The sequence below is a fragment of the Buteo buteo genome, chromosome 8, assembly GCF_964188355.1.
Source record: "Buteo buteo chromosome 8, bButBut1.hap1.1, whole genome shotgun sequence".
Taxonomy (NCBI): domain Eukaryota; kingdom Metazoa; phylum Chordata; class Aves; order Accipitriformes; family Accipitridae; genus Buteo; species Buteo buteo.
Genome location: NC_134178.1, coordinates 24,817,353 through 24,845,265, shown reverse-complemented (window position 1 = coordinate 24,845,265; position 27,913 = coordinate 24,817,353). Strand labels below are relative to the sequence as shown.

General features: G+C 40.7%; 1 protein-coding gene across 1 annotated transcript in view; it reads right to left on the bottom strand.

Annotated features, from left to right (window-relative positions):
- The window catches only part of SAMSN1 (SAM domain, SH3 domain and nuclear localization signals 1), a 190,718-nt gene that overhangs the window by 82,826 nt on the left and 79,979 nt on the right, over positions 1 to 27,913 (bottom strand). The window contains exon 2 of the mRNA XM_075033930.1: positions 14,121 to 14,257. Within this exon, the coding sequence (XP_074890031.1) occupies positions 14,121 to 14,144 (24 nt within the window). The 5' untranslated portion in view covers positions 14,145 to 14,257. The remainder of the gene's footprint in view (positions 1 to 14,120; positions 14,258 to 27,913) is intronic.

Below are 27,913 nucleotides of genomic sequence, written 5' to 3'. Positions count from 1 at the left end.
GAGAAGAGAAGAGGGGAAAGAGAGGGCAAGGAAAGATGAAAGGAGAGAGAGAAGAAGGGTTTAAAAAGAGAGAAATGGAAGACAGAGAAGGAAAACAATGTGAAAGAGAGAAGGGAGGGAAGAGCAAGAATGAGAGAGGGGAAGAGATGGGGAGAGAAAAAGATAGAAGACAATGAGAGAGAAGGTGAGAGCATAAGGGGGAGCACATGATAATGAGTGCTTAAGAAAGGGAGAGAGGGAGAGCGTGAGAAAGCTCAAACAAGAGAGAAAGCTCATGTGAGAAAGATGGGGCACAAGGGTGTGAGGAAGAGCAGGTGTATAAGAAAAAGCAAGTATGCAGAAAAAGAGCAAGTGCACATGAGAAAGTGAGGGCATGAGTAATAGGAAGCACATGAAAAAGAGTGAGGGCATGAGAAAGAGGATACATGCAAGAGGTGGAGCACACGAGAAAGCAGGAGTGCACATGAGAAAAAAAGCAAGTGCACAGGAAGAGCAAGCACACAGAAGAGAGAGCAGGTGAAGAAGAGAATAAAGATACAAGATAGGAAAGGGAAGAGAAAGAATGCATGAGAGCAAGTGAGAGAAACTGAGAGAGAGAGTGAATGAGAGTGAGAGCGGTCAAGAAAGAGAGCATGAGAAAGATATCAAGTGAGAAAGAGAAAGCTCGCCTGAGGAAGAGTGAGCATAAGGGCATGGGAAAGGGTGTGAATGCATGAGGAAGCATGTGAGTGTGTGTGAGAGGGAGTAAGTGCATGAGAAATAGCAAGTGCATGTGAGGAGAGCCAGGGAATGAGAAAGAGCGAGGACACTAGGAAGGAGTGCACCAAAAAGAGCAAGGACATGGAAAAGGGCAAGGGTGTGAGAAAGGGGGGGCATTCAAGAAAGAGGATGCACAGAAAGGGTGTAAGCATGAACAAGAAGTGAGCAAGAGAGCAAAGGCATGAGAATGAGTGAGTGCATGCACACAAGAGTGTGAGAAAGAGCACACAAGAAAGAGGGAAATGGTGCATAAGAAAGAGAATGTGTGGAAAGGTGCAAGAAAGAGATGGCATGAGGAAGAAAGCGAGCCATGAGGGCATGGGAAAGAGCAAGTGCATGGTTGCAGGTAAGGCCACAAGGTAGCAAGGAAGGGTGCAAGGTTGTGAAAAAGAAAGTGAAGGTGCAACAAAGAGACCAGGCATGAGAAAGAGAGCGAGGACATGAGAAAAGAAGTGGGCATGAGAAAGAGTGTACCAATATCCAGAAAGAGCAAGTGTGCAAGAAAAAGTCAGCATGAATGTGAATGAGAAAATAGTGTGAGAATGATGGAAAGAGACAGAAAGAGAGAGGGGGTGAGAGAGAAAGAGTGAGAAAGCAAGAAAAGACAAAAGATAAATAAAGCAAGTAATAGTGAAAGAGAAAGAGGGAGGGCGAGATCAAGAGAGAGAGCATGTGAGAAAGAGTGCTAAAGAATGAGGGAGAGAAAGAGTGTGGGTGAAAGATTAGATGAGAAAGAAAGCCCATGTGAAAAACAATGAGTGTGAAGGCATGGGAAGGGGTGAGCAGAAGAAAGGAAGGCACAAGGGTGGGATAAAGTACCTAAGCATGTGAGAGTGTGGTTGCATGAGAAACAGCACGCATGTGCAAGGAAGAATGAGTGTGCAAAAAAGAAGGAGGGCACCAAAAAAGCAAGGCCACAAGAAAGGCAGAGCACTCCAGAAAGGTAATGCACAAGGAATAAAGAGGGACACAGCACAAAAAAGAGAGAGAAGGGATGCAGGGGGGAAGAGAGAGATGGACTGAGAAAGAATACATGTGTGAGAAAGGAAGCATGAGGGTGTGAAAAGGATCTAGCACAAAGTTTTGAGAAAGGGTGTGAGGACACAAGAAAGTATGGGAGAAAAATCAAGGGCATGAGAAAAGGAAAGATCATGAGAAAAAAAGCCTGCATGCAAGAGGGTGAGCATGTGAGAAAGCAAATTAACGAGGGAGAATGAAAAAGTACACGTGAGAAAGGGAGAGAGAGTGCACATCAGAAAGAATGCTCACCAAAAAAGAGAAAACTCGTGTGAGAAAGAGCGAGCATGAGGACACAGGAAAGGGTGAGTGCAAGAAGGGGCAGGGTTGAGAGCAAGAGAGCATGAGAGCACAAGAAAGCAAGCACACGGAGAAAAGCATGAGCACAAGAAAGGCAAGACCATGAGAGAGGGTGAGTGTTTGAAAAAGGGAGTGTGCAAAAAAACAGTGCAATCATGTGGGAGCAAAGGTGGAAGAAAGTGCACATGCAAAGAAGAGAAAGTGCAAGAAAGAGGGGGGGAGAGAGAATGTGAGAAAGAGAGAGCGTGCTGGAAAAAGATGGGAGGTGGAAGAAAAAGCATGCATGAGAAAGCAAGCATGAGGGCATGAGGGCATGAGAAAAACAGTGTGAGGGTGCAAGAAAGGGCACCATGGTATTAGAAAGGAAGCACTGGCACAAGAAAGCATGTGATGGCCTGAGAAAAGGAACAGGCACAAGAAAAGAAGTATGGGTGGGAAAGAGTGCCCATGAGAGAAAATTATTAGGGGGAAACAGAGAGAAAGAGCAAGAGAGAGGGAGGGGAAGACTGAGGGAGAGGGAAAGAGTGGGAGAGATCATGAAACAGTTTGGAAAGGGAGAGGGAGATCACATGAATAGTACAGAGAGAGTGTGTGTGTGAGGAAAAGATGGTGCATGAAAGAGCAAATTTGCAAGAAATAGAAAGTTTGTGCAAGAAAGTGAGCGTAAGGGCATGAGAAACAGTGAGAATGATGTTGTGAGAAAGGGCATGAGGTCATGAGAATGGGGAAGAGGGTGTAAGAGCAGGTGCAAGGCCATGAGACAGATAGGATGTGAGAAATGAAGCAAGCACAAGAAAGAGCAGGACAACTTGTGAGAAAGAGTGTGCATGTGAGAAATAGTGCATGCAAGGTAGAAAGGGAGCACCTGTGAGAAAGGCAGCTCTCAAGAAAGAGGGAGAGGGAGTGCAAGAAAGCAAGCATGAGGGCATAAGAATGAGTGACAGTGAAGTCTCAAGAAAGGGAACAAGGGCATGAGAAAGGGCATGAGGGTGAAATAGAGTGAGGTCGTGCAAAGGTGAGCAAGTGGGTGAAAAAGCAAGTGTGCAAGAAAGTTCGAGTGTGAGAGAGAGGTGGCAAGAAAGAGATAGTGTCTGAAAGAGAGCAAGAATGAGGAAGAACAAGTGGGAAGAGGAAGAAAGAGGGAGATACAGAGCAGAGGGGGAGGTAAAGCTCAAAAAGAGATAGAGAGAGGGACCACACCAAGATCCAAGTGACAGTATGGCAAGAGAGAAAGCAGGCATGATAAAATTAGTGTGTGAGCATAAGAAAGAACAAGGATGAGACTGAGAGAAAGGGTGTGAGGTCCCAAGAAAGGGGGTGAGGTCATGAGAATGGGAGTTGTCAGAAAGGGACACGAGAAAGAGAACAGGTTGAGAGAAAGGGAACAAGCGCAAGAAAGAATGTTATCAACTGCAAGAAAGAGCAAGTGCATATGAGAGAAAGAGAACTAGATAGAGGGAGGAGAGAGAAAGGGCCCCCAAGAAAGAAAGCTCTCAAGAAAGAGGGGGAGAAAGTTTGCATGAGAAAGAGTAAGCATGAGAAAGGATGAGTGTGTGGGAACAAGAAAAAGAGCCAGCACACAAGAAACAAGGGAGAGTGAGCATGCAAGAAAGAACAAGGTTGTGAGAACAAGGAAGGGCACCAAAAATAGTAACGACAGACATAAGAAAGGGAGTTAAAGTGTGAGCACATTAAAGAGTGGTAAAGAGGGAGAGACAAAAAAGGAGAGGGGAATTAGAGGAGAGGGAAGGAAGGAAGGAAGGAAGGAAGGAAGGAAGGAAGGAAGGAAGGAAGGAAGGAAGGAAGGAAGGAAGGAAGGAAGGAAGGAAGGAAGGAAGGAAGGAAGGAGGGAAGGAAGGAAGGAAGGAAGGAAGGAAGGAGAAAGGAAGAAAGAAGAAAGAAAGAAAGAAAGAAAGAAAGAAAGAAAGAAAGAAAGAAAGAAAGAAAGAGTTGGCATGAGAAAGCGAGGGAGAGGAAAAAGAGGGAGAGAGGGACGGCATAAGAGAGAAAGAGGGGGGAGAGGAGACAGACAATGAGGGAGTGTGAATGAGTGAGGTGGGGTTTGTGAGGGAGACAGAGTGCACTAATAAGACAGGCTATTTAGGAAAGATATGCCCTTGTGCTTTCTCACACCACCTAAGAAAGCAAGGACAAGGTTGCAAGAAAGGGTGCAAGGTCACGAGAAAGAGAGTAACATTACAGGAATGGAGGCACAGCCATGAGAGAGCACAAGGGCACGAAAAGGGGTGCATTGGTGCAAGAAAGAGCAAGGGCACAAAAGAGTGAGTGAGCACAGAAAAGCATGATGTGTGATAAAGAGCAAGTGTACATGAGAAAGTATGTGTGCACACAGGAGAGAGAAAGAGCTAAGGAGTGAGAGAGAGGGGTAAAGCAAGAAAGAAGAAGAGACAGAGATGCAACGAGACAAAAAGAGAGGAGGATAGAGAGGAGACAAGAATATAGAAAATGAAAGACAAAACAAGTGAGGAGGGAAGAGAAAGGAGTTAGAGAACGAGAGAACTCAAGAAAGAGAAAGCATGTGTGCAAGAAGCAGAGAGTGTGGAAGGGAGAGAGAACGTGCACATGAGAGAGTGAGTGCAAGGACATGAGAAAGAATGAGAGTGAGGTGACAAGAAAGGGCATGAAGGTGCAAGATAGGGTGTGAAGAAAAGCATGGATGTGAGAAAGAGTGGGCACAAGAAAGAACATGATCACTTGCAAGAAAAAACAAGGGTGCACAAAGAAGACAGATAAAGGAAAAGGGAGAAAGGAAGAAAGCATGCAAGAAGGAAGTGGGAGAGAGAGCAAGAAATAGGGAGAGTATGTGAAGTAGAGAGATGGCATGAGGGACTGCATGCGAGAAAGCTAGCGTGAGTGGGTAAGAAAGCGAGCATGCGTTTGCAAGAACAGGCACAATGGCTTGTATCAGAAATTGTGTGGCCAGCAGGACTAGGGAAGTGATTCTCTCCTGTACTCAGCACTGTTGAGGCTGCATCTTGAATACTGTATTCAGTTTTGGGCCCCTCCCTACAAGAAAGACATTGAGGTGCTAGAGTGTGTCCAAAGAAGAGCAACAAAGCTGGTGAAGGGTCTAGACCACAAGTCTTATGAGGAGCAGCTGAGGGAACTGGGGTTGTTTAGTCTGGAGAAAAGGATGCTGAGGGGAGACCTTATTGCTCTCTACAAGTACCTGAAAGGAGATTGTAGCAAGGTGGGGTTGGTCACTTCTCCCAGGTAACAAGTGATAGGATGAGAGCAATTGGCCTCAAGTTGCACCAGGGGAGGTTTAGATTGGATATTAGGAAAAATTTCTTCACTGAGAGGTTTATCAAGCACTGGAGCAGGCTGCCTAGGGAATTGGTTGAGTCGCCATCCCTGGAGGTATTCAAAAGACATATAGGTGTGGCACTTACTTCGGGACATCGTTTATTGGTGGACTTGGCAGTGTTAGGTTTATAGTTGGACTTGATGATCTTGAGGGTCTTTTCCAACCTAAATGATTCTGTGATTCTATGATTCTATGAAATAGTGCAGTCAAAAGAAAGGACATGAGGGCATGAGAACGAGCACACATGAGGAAAAGCGAGCACGCACAGGAAAGAGTGCACCTGATTAAAAGAGGGAGAAGGAGAGAGAGGAGACAGTAGGAGACAGGAGAGAAGAGGGAAAACTGGAAGGAGAAATGGAGAGAGAGAGTGCTAGACTGAGGATGAAGGTGGGGGAAAGGGTGGACACAAGAGAAAGCAGGGTCAAGGGTGCAGTGTGTCTGAATATGTGAGAAAAAGCAAGTGCAGAAGAAAGAGTGAGCACATGAGAAAGCAAGAGCAAAAGAAAGTGAAAGCACTTGAGAAAGTGAGTGCACGAGAAAGCATGAGTGTACAGAAGAAAGGGGGCACAATAGAAAGAGAGTGAGGGCATGAGCAAGCAAGAAAAGGAAGGAGGGAGTAAGCAAGGAATAGAGAGCATGAGAGAGAGGTGGAAAGAGAAAGAGAGAGGCATGGTGCAATGAATGCTGTGCGCCTGAGAAAGCAAGCATGAGGTTGTGAGAAAGGATGTGTTGTGAGTTTTGTATGAATGTGAGTTTGAAAGAAAGGATTTGAGGTTGTTAGGGTGCTAGGTTGTGAGAAAGGGCATGAGGCTGCAAGAAAGGATGTGAAGATGTGAGAAAAGGAGCAGGCACGAGAAGGTGAGCATAAGAGAGAAAGAAGAGAGGGAAAGAGAGAGATAGGGAGTGAGTGAGAAAGCAAACGCTCAAGAAAGAGGGGGAGAGAGCATATGAATAAAGAGGCTGTGCTGGAAAGAGACTGCATGACGAGAGAAGTGGCATGACAATTTGCATGCAAGGATATGAAAAAGCATAAGAACAATGTCACAAGAAAGGGCATGAGGTTGCAAGAAATAGGGTGGGCGCATGAGAAAGGGCATAAGAAAGGGAGTAAGGGTGCGAGAAAGAGAGCGGATGCAAGAAAGAATTACTGAGAAAGACCAAGCACATGAGAGTGTGTCCTAGTTTCAGCTGGGATGGAATTAATTGCCTTCCTAGTAGCTGGTACAGTGCTATGATTTTGAGTTTGGTATGAGAAGAATGTTGGTAACACACTGTTTTCAGTTGTTGCTAAGTAGTGTTCAGTCTAAAGTCAAGGATTTTTCAGCTTCTCATGCCCAGCCAGCGAGAAGGCTGGAGGGGCACAAGTTGGGAGGGGACACAGCTGGGACAGCTGACCCAGACTGGCCAAAGGGGTATTCCGTACCATGTGACGTCACATCTAGTACATAAACTGGGGGGAGTGGGGGTGGGGAATCGCCACTCAGGGACTAACTGGGCGTCAGTCAGTGGGTGGCGAGCAACTGCATTGTGCATCACTTGTATATTCCAATTCTTTTATTATTACTATTGTCATTTTATTAATGTTATCATTGACATTATTAGTTTCTTCTTTTCTGTTCTATTCGACTGTTCTTATCTCAACCCATGAGTTTTACTTTTTTTCCCAATTCTCTCCCCCATCCCACTGGGTATAGGGGGAAGTGAGTGAGCTGCTGCGTGGTGCTTAGTTGCTGGCTGGGGTTAAACCACAACAGTGTGATTGCCTGTGAGAATGAGAAACAGTGTGAGAGAGCAAGAGCAAGAAAAAGAAAGAGCTAGATAAAGAGTGGGGGTGGGGAGAGCTTTCAAGAAAGATAGCACTGAAGAAAGGGAGAGAGAGATCGATAGTGTTTGGAAAAAAGATAGACATGGCACAAAAGAAGTGAGAAAGCACAAGAAAAAGCTCCTGTTAGAATCCAAGCACAGGTATGTGAGAAAGAGCACAGGGTTACAAGAAAGGGTGTCAAGTTGTGAGGACAGCAAGATCATGAGACATGGAGCAGGTGCACCAGCATGTGAGAAAGAGTGAGCATGTTCATTAGAGAAAGGACGATTGAAAGAGGGATAGAAGGAGGGAAAGAAGGAGAGAGGGAAGTGAAGAAGGGGAAAAGAGAGGAAAAAAGAAAGAGAAAGGGAAAGACAGCATGTGAATAAGAGTGTGCAGGAAAGAAAGACATGGCAGGAGAAAAAGAAAGCATGTGCAATAAAGTGAGGGTGTGATAAGGAGTGAGAACAAAGTCACAAGAAAGGGTGCAAAGGAACAAGAAAGTGGCGTGAGAAGTGCATACAGGCATGAGAAAGGTGCAAGAAGGGGTGTGAGAAAGAGAGCGAGGTAATGAGAAGGAGGAGTGGGCATTAGAAAGATTGTGACCATGTGCAAGAAAAAGCAAGCACAGGAGAAAGAGCAAGTTCATGTGAGAGAGAATGAGAATGAGATAGAAGGTGAGAGAGAAAGAGTGAGTATGCAAGGGAGAGCGAGATAAAGCACATGTGAGAAACAGCATATGTGAAGGTTGGAGAAACTGGGCAGGAGAAAAGGTGTGGGCACATGAAGGCATGAGCACATGCAAGAGAGTAAGTGTGTGCAATAAAATATGTGAGAAAGAGCTAAAGCATGGGAAAGGCAGTGTGTGTGAGAAAAAGAGAGAAAGAAAGAGTGTTAGAAAGTCAGAGTGAAAGAGAGATACTGAGAAGGGTCATAAGAAAGAGCACCTGAGAAAGACAGGTTGCAAGACAAGGAGTGACAACAAAAAGAGAGCATGAGAATAAGAGCACTTGAGCAATACAAAGAGCGAGTGCAAGGGTACAAGAAAGGGTGGGCTCAAGAAAGGGCAAAGTTGTGGGAAAGAGCAAGGGAACAAGAGAGTGAGGGTGCATGAAAAAGTGGGCTCGAGTAAGAGCAGGCACAAAGAAGAAGTGAGCGCACAGAAGAGAGAGTGGGTGTGAGAGAGGACAGCCAAGACAGCAAGTGTAAGAAAGGAAGAGTGAACGAGAAAGCACAAAAGAGTGAGAGAGAGAGCACCCAACAAAGAGAGACCATGCCTTCAGTTTACAAAAGTTTTCTTTGCTGACTGGCTTTATATTTTGTAGGAGGGAAATACTGAAAGAAATAACTTTCTTTCAGGGCAATCCAAAGTATTTAACTGAAATTGAAATTTTCTTCCTTCCCTTTTAATTTTTTTTTTTTAAAGTTAGGTCTACTTTTATACCAAAAAATGCAATGTCAGTAAAGTTTTCCATTTCACACATCTACTCTTTTAGTAGTCCTGAGGACTAAAGATCACAGAACAATATGAGAGAGCAGAAGAAAATATGAACTTAGTGCTGGAGTAGTTAGTACATTTCCTTTCTCCTACATGGGATGAGAAAGCCTTTTGAGGCCCTTTGCATCAGGAATTTTACAGGAGAAAAGACCTTAGTTCAGATCTAGAAGAAAATAATTGTCTGTAGCTCTTTTCTTTGCATGATATTATTATCATGGCATACAGAGACTAGATCGATCATAAGGTGGAGAGAGGAGCATTTAGTAATGCAGTCAGGTCATTCGCTAGCTCAGTGTTTATATGTGAACTCCTGTGTATGGTGGGATGATAGCAATCCAGCTAAAATGAACAAGAAGTATATGAAGATGATTACAGGGAAAGCACTACAAACCTCAACCACTCAGATCTACTCATGCTACACTTTAGAGGATGGTCTTTCCACATTCAGGTAATCTTTGTTAAAACACATATTTTTAAGTCAAATCCATTTCTAAGGAACATCACATCCCAATAGCCATAGCAGCATTAGCTTCTTTCTATTTACTCTATGGTTTCTTTAATATATGGAGGCTCCATCTAATTAATGGTTTATCTATTATACCACTTTTATTAATACTTATTTTCTCTGCATCTCGCACCATGGAAAGATTAGTTTTTAGTAGCAAGGGCTGTTTCAGTTTATAACATTAGATGTAATATATTTTACATTCTGCTCTCAGCACATCTTTAAACCAACCATCAAAATAAAATATGTAACTACTTCAATGCTTCTGAAAATCACTAAGACAATTACACTTTCACTCGATACTTAACTTTATGTTTTACTAGCAAAAGTGGTGGTTAGCAAGCTACCATAGGGAACAGAAACAGACAAATGTAAGGGATCTTATTTGTCTTAAACCCTAAGATCAGTGCTCAACTTGAATAACTGATCTGAGCAACCCTGTGATTAGAAGTGTTGTATCCTTTCTCTACTGCCGTTCTTACACAGGTTTCTGATATACAAGATGTCAGCACCTCTTAAGTATCTGAAAATCTTCCCTGTCTTCATTAGTTCCATTACTAATGCCACTGTTCACTGCCAAAGAAGGTAGGATCTAGTCTTTAAGTATTGCTTTGTGTAAGGAAGTCTTTCATGCTCCTCACATCCACTTTTTTATGGAAACTTCACTGAAATTCAGTTTTTCTTTGAAACAGAAATACACCTGGCTGCATCTCTCTTAGTAAATGACAAGATGGACAAGAATGAAACAGGGTACTGTAACATGATCATCTGCACTGGTGCACCCTGCTGGAACAGTCCCTGGCTCTCGTGGTTTAACCCCAGCCAGCAACTAAGCACCACGCAGCCACTCACTCACTCCCCCCCCACCCAGTGGGATGGGGGAGAAAATCAGGACAAGAAGTAAAACTCATGGGTTGAGATAAGAACAGATTAATAGAACAGAAAAGAAGAAACTAATAATGATAATGATAACACTAATAAAATGACAACAACAATAATAAAAGGATTGGAATGTACAAATGATGCACAGTGCAATTGCTCACCACCCGTTGATCGACACCCAGCTAGTCCCCCAGCAGTGATTCCCCACTCCCACACCCCCCAGTTTATGTACTAGATGTGACGTCACATGGTATGGAATACACCAGTTGGCCAGTCTGGGTCAGGTGCCCTGGCTGTGTCCTGTGCCAACTTCTTGTGCCCCTCCAGCTTTCTCGCTGGCTGGGCTTGAGAAGCTGAAAAATCCTTGACTTTAGTCTAAACACTACTTAGCAACAACTGAAAACATCAGTGTTATCAACATTTTTTGCATACTGAACTCAAAACATAGCACTGTACCAGCACTGTACTAGGAAGACAATTAACTCTATCCTAGCTGAAACCAGGACACTGGCCCTTGCTTGTTTTATGTCAACTAACAGACATCCAAATGATTCGTTGGCACAGTTGTTAAAACACCATCAAAAATACACTTGACAGGCAGGTTGCATGCAGCTACCTTGTTTTGGAGGGTCTGATACAACAGACACAGGTGCTTGTGTGCCAGGGAGGCTCAATGCCTGCACACGTTCCTGGACATGTGTATTTTATTAATTGGCCCTTCTGTAGAGAAACCTGAAAAGCCTTTTATTTGGGCTAAGTGTACAACCATGGTCAAAGATGGCCCCAGCTAAGGAGACACTTCTGCTGCTTCCAGGAGTAAACACTGCTAAACCAGTAAAAATACACCCTGTCAGAAAAGAGAATAACTCAGGACAGGTTTAACCGGTAGTGTTGCAGGTGAATTGGTGCTATCCCCAGTGTGTATAGCCTCGATATTGGAGAGTTGATTCAGGAAAATAATGTAATAAAAATATTCTACCTTAACTAAAGGACTTGATGATCAATAGTATCTTTTATTTCTCAGATTTGTAGGATGCTGCCATTTATTAGGCAGGGTATCAAAACAGATGGTTTGGTGACATAATTTCTTGTAATTCATACAGAAGCAGTGCTTGATTTGGGCATGTCTCTGTATATTGTCCATAATACAAACAGTATTGTTCTGATTTAATTGTCTTACATGCCAAGCACCATAAGATGGAAAAGACACTGCAAATTCAGGGTCTAAGGTTGACCTTTTAACATAATACATCTATAAAAGAAGGGACATTTATCCTTTCTATCATTTTGTAAATGAAAAAGGGACGCAAGGTTTTGAAGGCAAATCTAATTTGCCTGCAAATCCTTTGAGACCAAGGCAATGAGTCTGATGCAAAATTAAACTCAGTTGAAAAACCAAATCATTCTGAAGTCAACCCAGGGCACAAAGTACTGCTGGGGAAACACCCCATGCTGGAAGACTCATACTAGGATATCAAAGGGGTCCCACGTGGCAACAGATTGGAGTAATTTCAGTCTGCCTCCCTGGGAAACGCAGAGTCCCGTCCAGGCTCCAAAGTCCTTACCACCATCTTGTGATTCTTGAGTGTCTTCAGCCTCCACATCACCACTTGCTAGACTGGCCCATAACACTGTGTCTCTCATTATAAAAATACATCTCAGTATTATGGACGGATATGAAAGCAAACCCACAGAGAGTCAAATCTGACAGCATAATCTGACAGCATAAACTGATGTTCCTTTAACTACTGTAGTGTTCCACCACTTTGGATCAGCCAGAAGTTTGGTTCTACTCTGTTTTTAAACAGAATATTCTTGTCATTCCCTCAGGTTGTAGCTTACTTCAACCACTATACTCTACAGGGTAGAAAACTATTGTCTGAGCTATAAAACATGTATTTTAAAAATATATGCATATGTACATACACAGAAGCACACACTCATTGCAGTCTAACATCTCGTCAGTCAGTCAAAGTGAAGAAAATACTTCCATGAGAATACTATTTTTTTTGACAGCTCTTTTTGTTCTGTCTGGTGGTAGTCTAAACTTCTCTTACATGGTTTCAGGTTTAGCAGTTACTCCAGACGTTCACTTGATGTAAATGAGCAGTGATTTCTATTCATCAGTGGCTATTTGCATCTGCTAAGGAACTGGGTCCTCTAGTGTCTTTAAAAGTTGCCTTTAAAGCCTAATTATTTTGTTGCTGTGCATTATTTCTGACTCAACTCTCTTGAAGAGAAAAATACCCTTATATTGATAGTTCAACCCCTTTGTTGCCAGCCTTTTCACAGTCACAGGCCAACAGACCAAAAGTAGCTAGCGTACATACTTGACTCACTAGCTCATTTCCAAGCTAGGCAATCTGATCACAGAAAGCAACTGCACCACGCTACATGCATAGGGAGGACTGCACAGGGCTCTGAGTTTTATGAAATACATTACTGACCTATGAATTATCTTTAGATCTTGATAACCTGTGACATGTTTTGCTAGGTGCTCTAAAGATTACCAAAGCAGACAGAATGGCTCGCATGGAAAGCTTGTAAAGAACGGAGGTTATCTTCTTAACAGCAATCTTTAAACAGAACTAATTATTTCATTACAGAAACTATCATGGCACTAGCTTTCACTTGTCTGAAACATCCATTATTACTGCAGTCATTATCTCTCTCTCAGAAACTCCATTTGCTGCATACCCAGTTTAACAGAGAATCTGCAACTTGACCTACTCTCATCCACATAATCCACACAACCTCACATTTTGTCTGATTTCTCAACTGATACAAGGCTCAACACCTTTTAAAAAAGTGAACAACATAGAAAGAAAGAAGCTGCCCTGATGGAACACTAAAATATTGTTAGAACAGTTCTGTCCCAAACTTCAGAAATTAGTATTTTCGAGCTGTTACAGATTGTACCACAAAGCCATTGTTAACTTTGAACAAAAACACAGGTATTCACATTAAACTATGACCAAAAGTGTCATTGAATTCCAGGGGAATTTTTTTTTATGAGTGACTTTTGTGGCAGAATCCTAAAATATCACTGCATTTTACTTTAAATACTCCAAAACATCTTTTAATCCTTATGATCTGGAGAACACCAGTACTCTGCACTAAGATAGCATTAGCAATCAGGAACAATGGTTTACACAAAGCAGCTCTCCTCTTTGAATTTGTGTCAGTGCAGTTTGAATATTGATTTTTATTGTTCTTTCTAAACATTTGGGGAAGATATACTAAACATCTGGACAAAAGATGAAAAATGAGCAAACAGATCTACTGTGCTGTGTAAATACAGCAAATATACTCATCTAGTTACCATTATTAATACTGAGCATTAGTATTGACAGATGGTTAAGCTTTGAAAACAGAAACAGTTTCCATGGATTTCCTATCCTGATTTACCTGTTCATTCTGACCACTTGTCTTGGGGCAAGGAAAGAGGGGAAAAAAAAAAGAGAAAGTAAAAAAAAAACCAAACCTGAAGAGCATCTTAAATCAATTCGTCTGGCTGTGAGTAAATATTGCCATATGACTGATTCAGCCCTGATGATTATGTATTCATGCCTGGCTAAGAGAAAACTAAAGCTTGAAAAGTTCTAGCAGTTCTCCCAAACTACTTAAGAAGGAAAACAGATATTATTACCTAAAAAAACCCCTACCTTAAAGCAAATTATAGCTTACATATATTTAGTAATTTTAACATACAAATGAGGCGTTTTACTGTGTTGGGGTCAATTGCCTCATGTTTAAATCTGCATGTTTTTGTAATAGCCAGAGATAGTGTGCAGTACATTTATGATATGCTTTTTGCTTCATCTTATTTTTACTGAATCATATTTTGCTATGTATAATTTCTCATACATAAACTCTTTTGTCTATGCTAGAGAGACTCGCTGTTGTTACACAACCATTGCACAGTTTGTGATATAACACCTTGATTTTTTTCCATCTAAACATACCCACCGGTTCAGTTTATCAACTCATTGACCCACTAAATAAAAACATGTGTATGTACACTTACCAGAGAAAAACAGAAAAGATTCATGTTGGTATTGAGATCGACTCCAGCACCCCAAAATTCTGCTCCACAAACTCCTGCCGCACAATGCAGCTCCTCCTTGCTCTCCCAGCTGTTTGTATATTTCTCCCTGGAGATTACTGCAAGATAAAATCCCTGCAATAATCCACTGGATTCAGAGCCCATTATCAAATGAGATAGGCTTCCCCAGGCCAGTACAAACTGTTTTCTGAATTAAAGAACAATGTTTACCAACAAAACAAAAGCATTGTCTGAATGATTATGATGGACTTGGGAAATGCTCTCTTGCAGTCTGTTGTTTCAACTTAGCGTATCATCTAAAAGAAATAAAACTCTTTCTGCCTAAGACCACTGGAATATACAGCTAACTCCAAGGCAAATCTTCTCAGTTTACTCAGATTATCAAGATACACAGAAATTCTTGGAAAATGCTGATTTTCTATACAGATGAATCAATTTACAAAATTCAGTAATTATTGTTGACTACATTTTGAATGGAAGCATTTTACTTAGGGACCATGGAAAAGAAACTTGTGGGCCACAATCAAATTATTAAAAAAAATAACAAAACCAAAAAAACAAACAAAAAAAAACCCAAACAAAAACCTCACACTCTAGGTCTGTACACTAAAGAATAATTACCAAACTGGTGCCTGACATGTTGACTGCTTGATGGTGCAGATTAGGACTAAACCAATTTTGCTATTAGAAAACATGGCAAATCTGGAAATTAAAAAATTGGGAGTATTCAAAGCTGATCAATGGGTTATAATGAGAGGTATTATAGTGTATATGGACAGGCAGATGAGGGATAAGAAATTGTAAAGAAAAACAGTAGCCTGTCACTAACTGGTATAAATCAACAAAATTTCATCACCTGTAGTGGACTTGAGCAGTCTGAGGAACAAATAATGCTGAAAGCACTGTAAGTCTCTAATTGTTTCAGGTTATGAAATACCTGAAATTAGACTGGTTTTGCAATAATACTGCCCACTAACCCACAATTAATTTCCCATAGTTCTTATGTGAATGCTATGACATTTGGTTACATGAACAAGCAGCAGTTGGTACCAAAGAGATAAGCTGAAATTCACCACAAATGGACAGGTAGTGTCACTTTGTGACCAAGATCTTGATTTCCTTTCTTTTGGCTCAGAGTTTCATATTTGTAAATGTCAAGCATCTCTTTCATTGCTCGTACTTCTGTCTATTTCAGTTTATTTCAGTAATTTTGCATTTGACCCTGTGCCCCAGTGAATTTGAAATGTCCACATTTTGGCAGGATAAATACATTTTAACATAAGTTAGTTTCTACCCTGAACAAAACCCAAACAAGGCTCACACAAAGGCACACCAACAAACACCAGAGGACAGATAAGATTCAAGATTTTAAATCATAGAATCATAGAATCGTTTGGGTTGGAAGGGACCTTAAAGATCATGTAGTTCCAACCCCCCTGCCATGGGCAGGGACGCCTTCCACTAGACCAGGTTGCTCAAAGCCCCATCCAACCTGGCCTTGAACACTTCCATGGATGGGGCATCCACAACTTCTCTGGGCAACTTGTTCCAGTGCCTCACCACCCTCACAGGTGGTGGAAAAATAAAAGATCTTTAGTTTGCACTTTTCCTATTTACTGTGAATTATATAAACGTCTTTTTTGAAGGCTTTTCCAAGGCCTCCTTTTCAGTTATAATTTCAGATTGGTTTAATGTATTAGAAAAGTAGGGTTGGCTATGAAGAGCTTCATGAAAAATGTTATTGTTTAGAAGCCAATTAACAAGACACTTCTCATTTACTCCTCCTACAAACTTGAGGAACACTAACAGATTTTGTCAATTACCACCTAGTGACACTTTCCTAATGTGATTATACAAAAATAGACATCTGAGAGGCCTAGTTTGCTGCAGATGGGCTTGCGTTTGCTTTGTGGCTTACTTGCTAGCCCCCTCATGAGGGAACAAGTTCTTATCCTTCCTGTGCCTCAGGTTCTTCAGCTGGAAAAACTGAAATAACAGCACAAACCTCGTATGCAAAGTACTATGAAAGTAATGATCAAAACCTCCCTGTCCCAGCTATGGAGAATTACTTTTTTTTTTTTTTTTAAATGCCTATTTACAGTCATAGCTGTCTGGAAAACTCCAGAAAGACTGAAGAGCTAGTAAAATGACAAGATATAATAAGGAACCAACACCTAAGTAACTTGGGGGATGTGTTTTTCATTCAGACTGATTTAATCTCTTGATTTTGGGTTGTGGCTTTGGGGGGGGGGTGTTCTATGCATATTTACTGTGAAACCTTTAGGAGGAAGTTTCTTAATTTTATACCACTGATCCTCAAGGTAAGAGTAGCTAAGAAAGCACAGATCTCATGCTGAGCTATTCAATTTTTGTTTTGCTTATATTTGTAGACATGCAGAAAAGAGAATAATTTAAGAAGAAGAACAAATTAAAAGATAAAAAGCAGCCTGTATCTACAGTTACAGACATACACATATATGGCAAGCAACTATGTAGGAAGGCAAAAATGCAGAGCTGTACAAGACAACCTTTTGTGAAGAGAGACAAATCCTCATCTGGAAACTTTCTAGGGCATTGGGCCAACTCTTGTTTCAGTTGTTCTTGCTTCACCATTTGGACAGGTGCAGTTCATCACATCAGGCTTGAAATCTCATGAGCTAGGCACTATTCCATTGAAGTAAAATATGAAAACCAGAGGCAGGCTTTTTGCAAATACAGAGCTAGAGATCAAAACTGGGAGTCATACTGGTTTAGACTCTGTGGACATGCCTCCTGAGTACATGTCCCACATGGCTCGTTTGACTTCCTTCATTCTCCAAAAGGCAGACCTCCAGCGTTCAATTGCTCTCATTTCATATCCTGGTGCATTCATCCTTTTGTTTCCAGCTGTATCAGCTCTCTGCATATACCTATACCAAAGGCATTATGGTGACAGTACTGGGTGAAAGTTATTCAAGTCAGGTTTAAAATATTCAGTTCAAATATCCCACTTGAGAAATAGAGAAATTTAACCCACTCTGATTTCTATTCCGCTGGGCTAATAACTTTACAAGACATAGCCTTTAGTGAAGACTTCAAGTGGAATCCCAAAGCACTGCTGCAGATATTCTGGAAGCAAGCCACTAAGACCTTAAGATTAAAGACTGCAAATTTGTTTTTACATGTTTTTGAGTACTTACAGTGTTAAGACTCCCCTTATGAAAAGGTAACATTTTACACCTCTACTAATTCACTGATATAGCCATCTCTAAGGGTCAAGTTTGTTGATAGGCCTAAAGCGTAGATGACATTACCCATCAGGTTCCAGTCCTAGACTAATGGATAAATTACAAACTGTGAGGAAACACCTACTCTAGTAATTAAATTAAGATGCCACAGCTTATGATTGATTGATCAGGATGAATAATATAAACAAAATATATTCTTAATGCCACTTGATACCACAGCTGTCTGTGTAAAGAATTTGAGCTTTGAAAAGAATTTAAGAAACAGTAACTAAGTAGAACAAATTTTAAGGTAACATAAATATGTGAGATCTATGTACATTTTACCTCGTATAAATAGAGCAACTTACAGCAGCAGTAGCATACCAGAACACCAAACCCACACCAAAATGAGGGTACAGAAATCAGTTTTACCAAACAGGAAACAGTTGAACCTTCCCTTCCCAGCTCTGATCTTGCACTACTGTTAGCATTTAATTCTCTTTCTTCACTGCTACATGATTTCTACATGCTTGGGCTTTACATCCTTGCAAGTAGTTCAAACACATTAAAAAAGAAAAAATGCCCACAAATAGAGGCTTTCATATATTGAGGTTTCTGTTCCTGCACAATGAATAGATTTCATAGCTGAGATCTCTAGACATCTTGGCCTTTTCAGGTTTTCAGGATTTCAGCTGTGTATTCACAGTAAGTGGTAACCCATAATCTAGCCTGGCATACAAGCAGTTAAGGTCAAGCCGTGATTCAGGTACTCACAATTCAACCTTGGCTCCAGGCTAATACCACTCCAGGTATTAGTAGTTGTTAACCTGGACACTTTTCAATATATCTGTTACTAATATTTACCCCTATTTTCTTCTCCCTTCTTTTTTACCTCATGCACCATATCTATCCTGAATGAAAATGCATATCTACTTCTCCTCTGATCATCATCTATTTGTCATCTGAGCATCTTCATACAGATTTAAAACTAAGAGCAACAATGCTACTGCCTGATATAGTATGAGTATTAAACATATAACTAATCATATGCTAAGTGGTCACATTTCTCTATTCACTCCACATAAAAGGCTGAATTATTACTTTATCATCAGCTTAAGTTAAACATAGTGTGTTGCTACTATGCTCCACAGGCTATCCTGGTGGAAACGGGAGATTCAGAAATTAAGTCAAATCAGTTAGAGGCTTCCTCCTGGCTCTCCCATTTCTTTGGAAAGAGACTGTGTGTCTACTTTCAGCAAGACCCTACTCAATACACCATGTATTCTCTAACATGTGAAGGCAAGCATGTAGGTGGCACACTGGATAAAACCCCTGCCTCATTTCACCTTCTGTTCACTTACAGTAGGCAGATGACAAAGCAGTTCTGTGCAGAACGCTTTCCTTGTTGACCCACAACTCATGACCAAGTGCTCTATGAGAAGCCACTGTCTGAACCTAGGAACCTGCTATTATTAAACAAGTTTAACATTTTCTATCATGAACATCCCCTGAAGATACTCCAAACAGTTGAAAGCTCTGTTTCAGACCACAAACACGATAGTGTCTCTAAGGTAGAGCTACTAACATTTGATATTCCTGAATCAAATGTTCCAATCATTGGCTGTAAATTACATCTACTTAACAGTTTGGAAAGGACCCATGAAGTACTAACTAAAAACCTGATTCTTTAAACGTTATTGATTTTTTTTCTTTTAGAATCTCCTTCAATTTAGAGACAGCTTCTTTATTTCCTCCTTTCACATTCAGCAGCTAATTAAAAATTGGTAAGGAAAAAGCTTCACAACTGCCCTCACCCCTGCCAAATTGCAGTATTCCATTCCTCCTTTTAAAAGACAGTTTTACAGATGCAATGATCAATTCAACACAGCAGCTTTTACACATTTGCAACAAGGATTTGCAACAGAGTTTAGCTCAGTTAAAGATTATTTTAAGCTCGCTTAGCATAAATAGCCATAACATTTACTTCAGCCCAGAAAATCAAGCAAATAAACACATGAAGAGCCAATATTCTGTAACTCAAAATCAAACAGGGAAGTAAAATGCTTTCACAATTTCCAAAATCCCAGGGAAGGTCTGTGCCTATTAAAGTCACTGGCAAAATTCCCATCAAATTCTGCACAATCAGAATTTCATGCACCTTCTCCTGCTAACTGATCACATTTAATCACAACATCATAAAAGCACGTGGTGTTTCCCATACAATTCATTGTAACATTCAGCCATGCCTTGAAGCTAACATTCCTTCTAAGATAAATAATCGCATTGTTCTTCCCTTGCCCCAGAAGATTTACTTTTTTTTTCCTGAGCAGTTATATTTTTAATCAAAGGAAAAACTGCATCTCTGTTCTAGAGAGGAAATGTGTATTTCCTAAATGGGAGGGGCAAATCCTCTGCTCTATGATTTTACTGAAACTCAATGAATCTGGCCCACACATTCTTTATTGCTATCTAGTACTATACTGCAATTTAGAGTGAAAACCACTAACTTCTATCGTCAGGCCAATTTATGTATTATCAGACAAAACTGATGTCTACAGTGAATTATGGGTATAGGAGTCATTATCTTCCAGGAGCACCTTGAAAACGAGATGTCTAATCTCAATAATGTAAGTTTCCTGGTTAAATAAATCCCCTGTGCTTAGTAATTCTATGCATTTATAGAAAAGATGTCACCCCCCACACTCATCCTTAGACTTTAAAAAACATTTTAAAGCCTCAGGGGGATTTGAATCCTCACTAAACAGAATTGATTTCTGTACTTACTGCTTAGTATTCTTAATCACAGAGTTCATGCATTTTTGTTATGTAATGGATTGGGACATTCAAAGGACCAGCCTGTTTTGCAAACATTTAGCTTCCCATCACCCCACTTCCCTTTTACTTTGATGGCTTTTTTTTAATATGAAGATGACAGTCTTATTAAGCACACCCTGCCTGAAACAACTCCAAACAATCAATGCTGCCCTCTAAGTTTGTAGCCACCCAGCCCTTATGTGACCATTTAAGAACAGAACTTCAAAAGGCCAGCAGAGGTTTTCCAATCCACTCTGCAAGAAAGATTGCCTCTCCACTTTTGCCTACGGGAATTCACATTAAGGACTTTAATCATCTATTTCTTCCTTGAGAGCCTGATCCAAAGCTAAATGAAGCCAAAAGGAATCCATCTATCGATCTGAGCACTTCTGGCACTTCTTAATTCAGAGTTCCTCTACCAATTTATATGTTAAGTTGGATACAGTCTGAAGACAGTCTTTCTAACATAACTTGTGTGCACTGCCTGTGGCCATAGGCACCCAATCCTGTTCCCACACACCGCCTTACCTCCAGGAGATACCCACAGATGGCTGCTGACAGCACCAGGCTCCAAGTGAAACAAAAAGAGCCAGCTGGCCCACACGGCCCCCACAACCTAGATGAGTAGCCTCTGAGCAGAATGTACTATTTTGACCACACCACCATCTTACCTGCAGTTTTCTGGGCTGGAGCTGGTTCCCAGACAGCCAATTCAGACTTGCATCTGCCTACATTTGTAGACACAACACCAGATTTAAAATATTTTTCTGTCCTTCAGGAGTCTACAGTGAGACTCTTGGGTCCTGTCTCTGTTCTCACTTTCATACAAATCAGGAGTAACTCACTGGAAAACAGCGAAGCCACAGCAGCATTCCAAATAGAAAAACTAACGCCTAACAATTACATTGGTGAGCTCCTGGCTTATGTCTTAATTTTCTTATCAGGTTTGTGTGAGTCTCACCTTTTTGGAAATCAAAATTAGGGACTCAGAAATTCCCCATTCATTTTTCATATATCTCATGGATCCTTAGCTGATTTAGATATGTGCCTGCTGACCATAGCCTGTTGTTTTACAAATCATTCCAGATAAATTCTGCTGTACAAGCATGACATTTTGACCGCACTAATTCTAAGTTGGACTCAGTGGCTTTTCAAAACCATCTTCCTGATGAAAAAGCAACTCCTTTATACAACCAGAGAAGACCAGCAATCCATATCAGTTATACATTAAAGGCTATACAGTTGCTGTTGTGTTATATAAAGCTGTTCTCTAACACTCTGCAACTTAGGTTTCAATCTGTACTTAGTAAAATACAGTCATAAAACCTAATGTTCTGGACCAAATCTGAAGCGTGAGTACCAGCACATCCAGGAAGACAACGGTCTAAACACTTTAGGGCTGCAAATATAGCCATGAGCTTGAATCAATCACATAAAATAGTTCATGCTGCAGCAAGAAATACAGGCGGCTAAACAGAGCACTTCTTCCCACCTTACTGTCTTACATAGCTTAACAGGTCCACGCTGTTTGGACAGATCTTCTATATTCTTTGGAAGTTACTCTGGATAGACCCTTCGTTGGTAGATATTAGCAAAGCTTCATATTTTTCATCTGAGTTATGCCAATGTCACCAAACAGTTACACCCATGTAGCTAATTTTTGCGACAGTGTTATTTTTTAGAGGCAAGGATACATCAACTGACGCAGTGGCAATTCGAGCTGTTTACATCCTTGTGCATGTGATTGCAGAGCCTCCAGCTTGGAGTGTCCTCATTTTTGACTATCCATGACCCTGCTATACTGTCTTACTGCCTCTTCATGTGTTATAGCACTTTCCTTCACTTCTACAAACATACCATGCCATGTGAGAGACAAACTGTATTTGCCTCTTAGGGTCCCTTTAAAAAAAATGGCAGTCCTCATGCCCTATTGGAACTCATGCCTTTATGTACCTGCAAAATCTGCCTTGTCTGTAGCCACTGTTACTGGCTTTTATTAAGGTAATCAAATATGCAGAAGAGGCTGAGGTTAAGGGGAAGAAGTCTGTACACTGCTGTCAGGACATGCTGCAGGAAAAACACATAGTATATCAGTGTGTTCTAAAATATTTAGGGAAGACAAAATTTAAATTTGATTATCACATGCCAGTAAAAAAATTGCATCAGCTACACGCTGTCTGCACCAGTCGCATTAAACGCAAGCTTATACAGTGGGAACTGTAGATGCCATCTGCAGCCCTAGAATAACCTTGGCAGCATACCAGCACATATTCATTTCTGTGGAGAACAGCCTTGCTTGCTGTAGATGAGTCCTCACGGTACCTCAGACTGCCGAACTGTCTCAGAGCTAGTAACTGGATACTATCACTCATTTAAATCCATCCTAGATAAACAAGATGCTCGGAGTTGGCAGTTCCTGAAACTTTATTAAAGGTTGAGTAGGTAACCTTTCTCACTACCCTGCCTGATTTAGCAGAACATGATTACCTCAGGCAACTCACCAAAAGCCTATGATGGATAACTTAAAAACTGGAACATACATGAAAAAAACAGTAGAGAGGGAAAAAAACCAACCAACCCACTGCTGAGGAAATTTCAGTGTTGCTCTGCTTTAGGTAGAATAGAGTCTTTCAACAGGAGAATTAATATCATCCTAATGAATGTAGATGGATTGAGAGGGGAGATAGAGGGGAAACTGCACAGCAGTATTTCTGTATTTGCATAGGAACTTCTACCCAGACAGCCTAATTTCTTTTGACTTATGAGAATAAGGAACAATCAGGACAGTTCTTGAGGAAGACTGGCACCCCAAGATCTGCAAAAAGGGTACAGACAACAGATACAGTTACAGTTCAAAGAGTTGTACATCAAAGACTGACCCACCCTCCTGTTACTCCCCCTTTTTTCACTCTTATTTCTCTCAAATTCTTCAAAGCAGGATTCAACAGAGTAGATGACATTTTTATCCTGGATAACCATGGAACAGTCAAGATTTACTCTAACTCTATTGAATCCAGATGTGGTTCAACAACCTGTTACCCTAATAACACACAAAAGAAAACACTGCTGTATGCAGAAAGTAATGTCCACGAATAAGCTCCAAACATCCATCAGGAATAGCTTAGTGAATCACACACATATTGGTTTAGTGCCACAAACTGCTAGAAGGAGTTTTACCCAGTAGAGTGTGTAAGTAGGACTTCAAAAATGGCTCTGCCAGACATACATTCCCACCTTCATCGTAGGCACTCACATGGTACAATTATTATCAGATCTAAAACATAACAATCTTTAGCACAGTTATCCTTTGAACATCCCTATGACAGGAAAAGTGGTATTATCCCTATGTTATCACACAGCTGAGCCTATTGTCTGGATCACTAAAAAGCGTAATCATATACATGCCACCTAGCGGTCACCGCTGATGGGATGTCTGAACCCAAAATGATGATTTTCACATCTGTAGTTCAAGTTGCTCCCTCATTCTTCAGGTGCTTAAACATGCTTAGAAATGTAAAGTCTGTCTGTGAAGAAATCCAGATACTGCAGAATTCCTGACCCTATAGAGCAACTAGACAGCTACCCTACATTTAACTTAAATCATAACATGAATGTGTAATTTTGTAGAGAATAAGGGTAAAGGAGTGGATAGGACTTGCCCTTCCTGCTGCCTCCTACTCAGCAACCAGTAATTGCAGCCCAGTGACTGCAGCCCAGCAATTGCAGCATCCTTTCTCACTATGGGAATTAGGGTTCAAATTCTCTTTGCGGTTTCTGTTTTCCTCTCCTGTGTGATTTCTTCACTCACCACGTGAGACACTTTCTCCGTCTCCAGAATCTTGAATTGGCTGCTCTACTTTATACAGACTAATTGTATACTGATTGAGCTAAGGAGGGGGGGTGGTGGCAGGTGGTCCATATGTTTGCACATGACTCTCTGGCCTGGTTGCTAGACCAGTGACTTGACAGGGAATACAATTGGATTCCCCAGGCCCAGCTTCAATAAACATTAAATATTCATTTAGTTCACTGGAGCAGAAAAGAAAATTGTTGCAGCAAGTAAAATAAAATGTTTTGGAGGACTCGCTATAGCTGCTTAGGCAAGAAGTTTGCAGAAGACAGAAATCTGAACTGCACTCCAGAGTTGCAGACTTCTGTCCTGAGCACCCAATGAAGATACTTGCTTGTCCTCAGAATGAAGCTGGAAACAGTTTAATTCTCCAGCTAGTTTGTAAACTGTGCAGTATATGTTGTACAGTTGCCAGTCTCTAATTTTCTTTATTATTTCTAATGCATGACCTCTGGAGGGACAAAGGATGGCACGCATCTTCTTACTCTGTCAGGTCCCTCTGCTCACTGCTTACCTCCTTACTCCAGTCTCTGGGAACTTACAGGAGAGAAACTGTCAGGGTGAGGAAGGAATCATTTCATAAAGGCAGTGGGAAAGCCAAATGCAATGAGCTGATTAGTAGTAGCTTGCTGCTGTGTGTAGCATTAACCACAGGGAAGTCGGACCGTTTTGTCAACAGCACTTTGCTGTAAAAACCAGTCGGATTGAGTGGATACAGGGAATCTTATTTAAGAGAAAATGATGATAATATGTGAAAACTGAATAGGAGAGGATAAATGTGTATGTATATGTCCTAGCCCGGAACTGGAAACTCCTACTGCTACTACGAGCGGTTTTAGCCCCAGCCATAGCTTTGCTGGGTGTTAGTTTACAGTTACTTAAAGATGCCATACTATTCATCTCACATACAGCAACTGAGGGATAATATATTATTAAGGGATTAGTAGTCAAAAAGAAAAAGCACAATATGAGGGCTGGAATTATTTTTCTGAATATGACTAATAACAATTTCAGTCACTGTTGGAGATGGGATACGCATTCGTTCTTGTCCAAACATCTCAGTATACTGAGCAGCATGTCTGCTCGTGTGGTCTTAAGTACTCCAGAGATGTTTTCCCATTTTCAAAAGGTATCCTTGCATGTTACCTGTTGATTTTATATTAATCCTAGTAGTGGAAGATAAGCTAGAGTCCAGCCTACAAAAAGCCAGTGGGAGCAAAGATGAATAGAAGAAAAGCTAGGAGATGAGAAACAGATCTGTAGCAAACATTTGCAGTGGAAACTGAGACAAAAGTACCACATAACAGAGAGATTCAGTGCAGCTGTCTATGAGAGGTCCAAGCTTTCACAGAGAAGTCCTGCTGAATTTGACAGAGAAATCTTATGGAAAATTTTTAAATCAACTTACCACTTTCAGGATGATGTATACTCTTGATGCGGAGAAGTATATGTGTATATATAAATATTCAGTTCCATAAACTGGTTTAAAGTAACATCTAGAAAACCTGCAAGTATAGATCTGCTGCTCTCTTATTAAAATCCATGTTATATTAATGGGTTTATTTACAAACTGAACAAGAACTCTGGGACATCATCTGTTTTACAGAAAATCACAGTAAACTTGCCACTTGAACATTATAACTCTGGATTTATAGAAACCCAGAAATCATTGAAAAACTAATGCAGTCATAAAGCTCTGCTAAATCTAAGTGCACAGCTTAAGCAGAAGTGTCTAGAAAAAATACCAAAGCATACAAGTGAAAACAAACATGAGGGGCACATAATTACAAGGGATAATGAGACTTTGGTTGTAATCTCTTGCATGTATTGGTATTATCAGCTGAATCTTTGGATAGGCCTGATCCAAAGTCTGCTAAATGTTAATGAGGGTATTTCTTTTGATTTTAATAGGTTCTGAACTTAATCCTAAAACATTTTGGTTTTGAGATGTGAAGCACAGTGTATGAACACAAACCTTGTATGACATAAAGTATCACAAATAGTGTCTCATTATTCTTTATTTGTAACACAGCAAAAATAGCCTTTTTAGAAATAAAGATTCAGGAAAATAAGTTTTTCAGCAGTGCATTTCTTGGGTCCATGCAAGCTAAATTTTGGCTTAGATGTACTATGATCAATATTTCCAGGTGAAGCAATTAATTTCCTCTGTTTAGCATGTGAATAAAACTCTTTCAATGCAACTTTGACTTTTATTTTAGTTGCAGTCTGTTATTGCTAATGAAAAAAAATACTTCTTAGCTTTTCTAATGTATCAGCTAGGTAAATTGTTAACACTTAAGAACTCCCCAGGCAGTAATGAATAACACAGTTTTCTGTGTTATCCCTGATAAAGTTTAGGATATGGAAAGGAGTTTAATCCTCTTTCTATACTCTCCCATCTGTGCTTTAAAGATACCATAGTAGATTACTACATTCTGAAGCACTGCTTCAGATGCAACTTCATATTTTCAAAGCTGAGATAATTTTACTCCACAGTCTATTTTTTAATCTTTGTAAAAAAAGTAAAATGTTTAAGGAAGCCAGGTCAAATAAAACTGTTGAATTTAAGAGATGGATGGTAGTTTTCAGTGAAGTAGACCTTTCCAACAGATTGTTTGGAACACAGAATTAAGCCAAACTAATCACTTTGTTTATAGAATGCAAAGTGTTAAGATTTCACTCAATTGTAATCTTTTGTTAATTAAAAGACATTCCTTATACAAGACATCCTTGCTGACAAATATGGTTTGAGGCACTCTTTCTATTGTACCTTAAATATGCTATTGTCTATGCCTAATGTCTTTGATTCTGCTTTCATATTGCAGAATGAATTTACTTGGTACAGTTTTGCCATTAACCTGTTCAGTCAGTTAGGGCTCATTTCTTTCTCTGTGAGGGAAGCTTTAGTTTTGCATTGGATTTCTCCACATTTTATCAGATGTGCATTTTGCTGCTGTCTAATCATTATGGATAAAGGGACTGATTTAGTATCTATTGGAGTAAATTGACTGACTCAGTTCAGAGGCTGAGTGTAAGCAGCTGCTCCAAGAGTAGAAGTGAATACAGAGAGAGAGAGACTGATTTAATAAACTTCTCTACCTTGCATTTTTCTGCATCCACATAAAAACCTACATTCAATAATACCACAGAAATCCAGTCAGTCCAGTGTGTTGCTCAGGTCACCATATGGTTGTGGAACAGCTGGTTAATGTTAAACCCTCACAAAACTGAGATTATACTTACAGGAAGCAGCAGATACTGTGAAGAACCTGCACCCACATTGCAGCATCTAAGACGGACAGCCACAAATCATCAAAACACTCTGCCAGAGAAAAGGTTCCTCTGTAACATTTTGTTACTTTGAATGTCAAAATTACATCTCACTTACCTATCTTATGTCCTGGGACTAACTTGAAGAATATAGTGCATCCCATCTGATGACCTAAACCCAGCTAAGTAAACGGCTGTCACCTCACAGACAGATTACGGCAATCCAGCACTTTCTCTGAGACTTGACAATTGCTTCTGAGACTACCGAATTGTCAAACCTGAGTTGAATCTCCTGAATTCAGGATGGAGAAAAAGGGTCTGTGGATTTTTCGGGGGGGGGTGGGGGGGGTGGGGGGTGGTGGTGGCAGGGAGCAGGTAACCCAGGTCTGCAGAGGATGGCCTGCTGACATTGAAACACAGCTGCTTCACACTGCATATGCCAATAAGAAACTCCTCCTCTTTGTTTTATTTTCTCTAGGTCTTCATTGCCACACACAGGCTGCCGGGATTGCTAAGGAACAGGCTCCCATCTTTACCACCCTACCCAATGCATCTGCTCCTCCAGTGCAGTGTGGGGTGGGCAGTGAGCAAAGAGCACCTAGTAGGCAAACGTG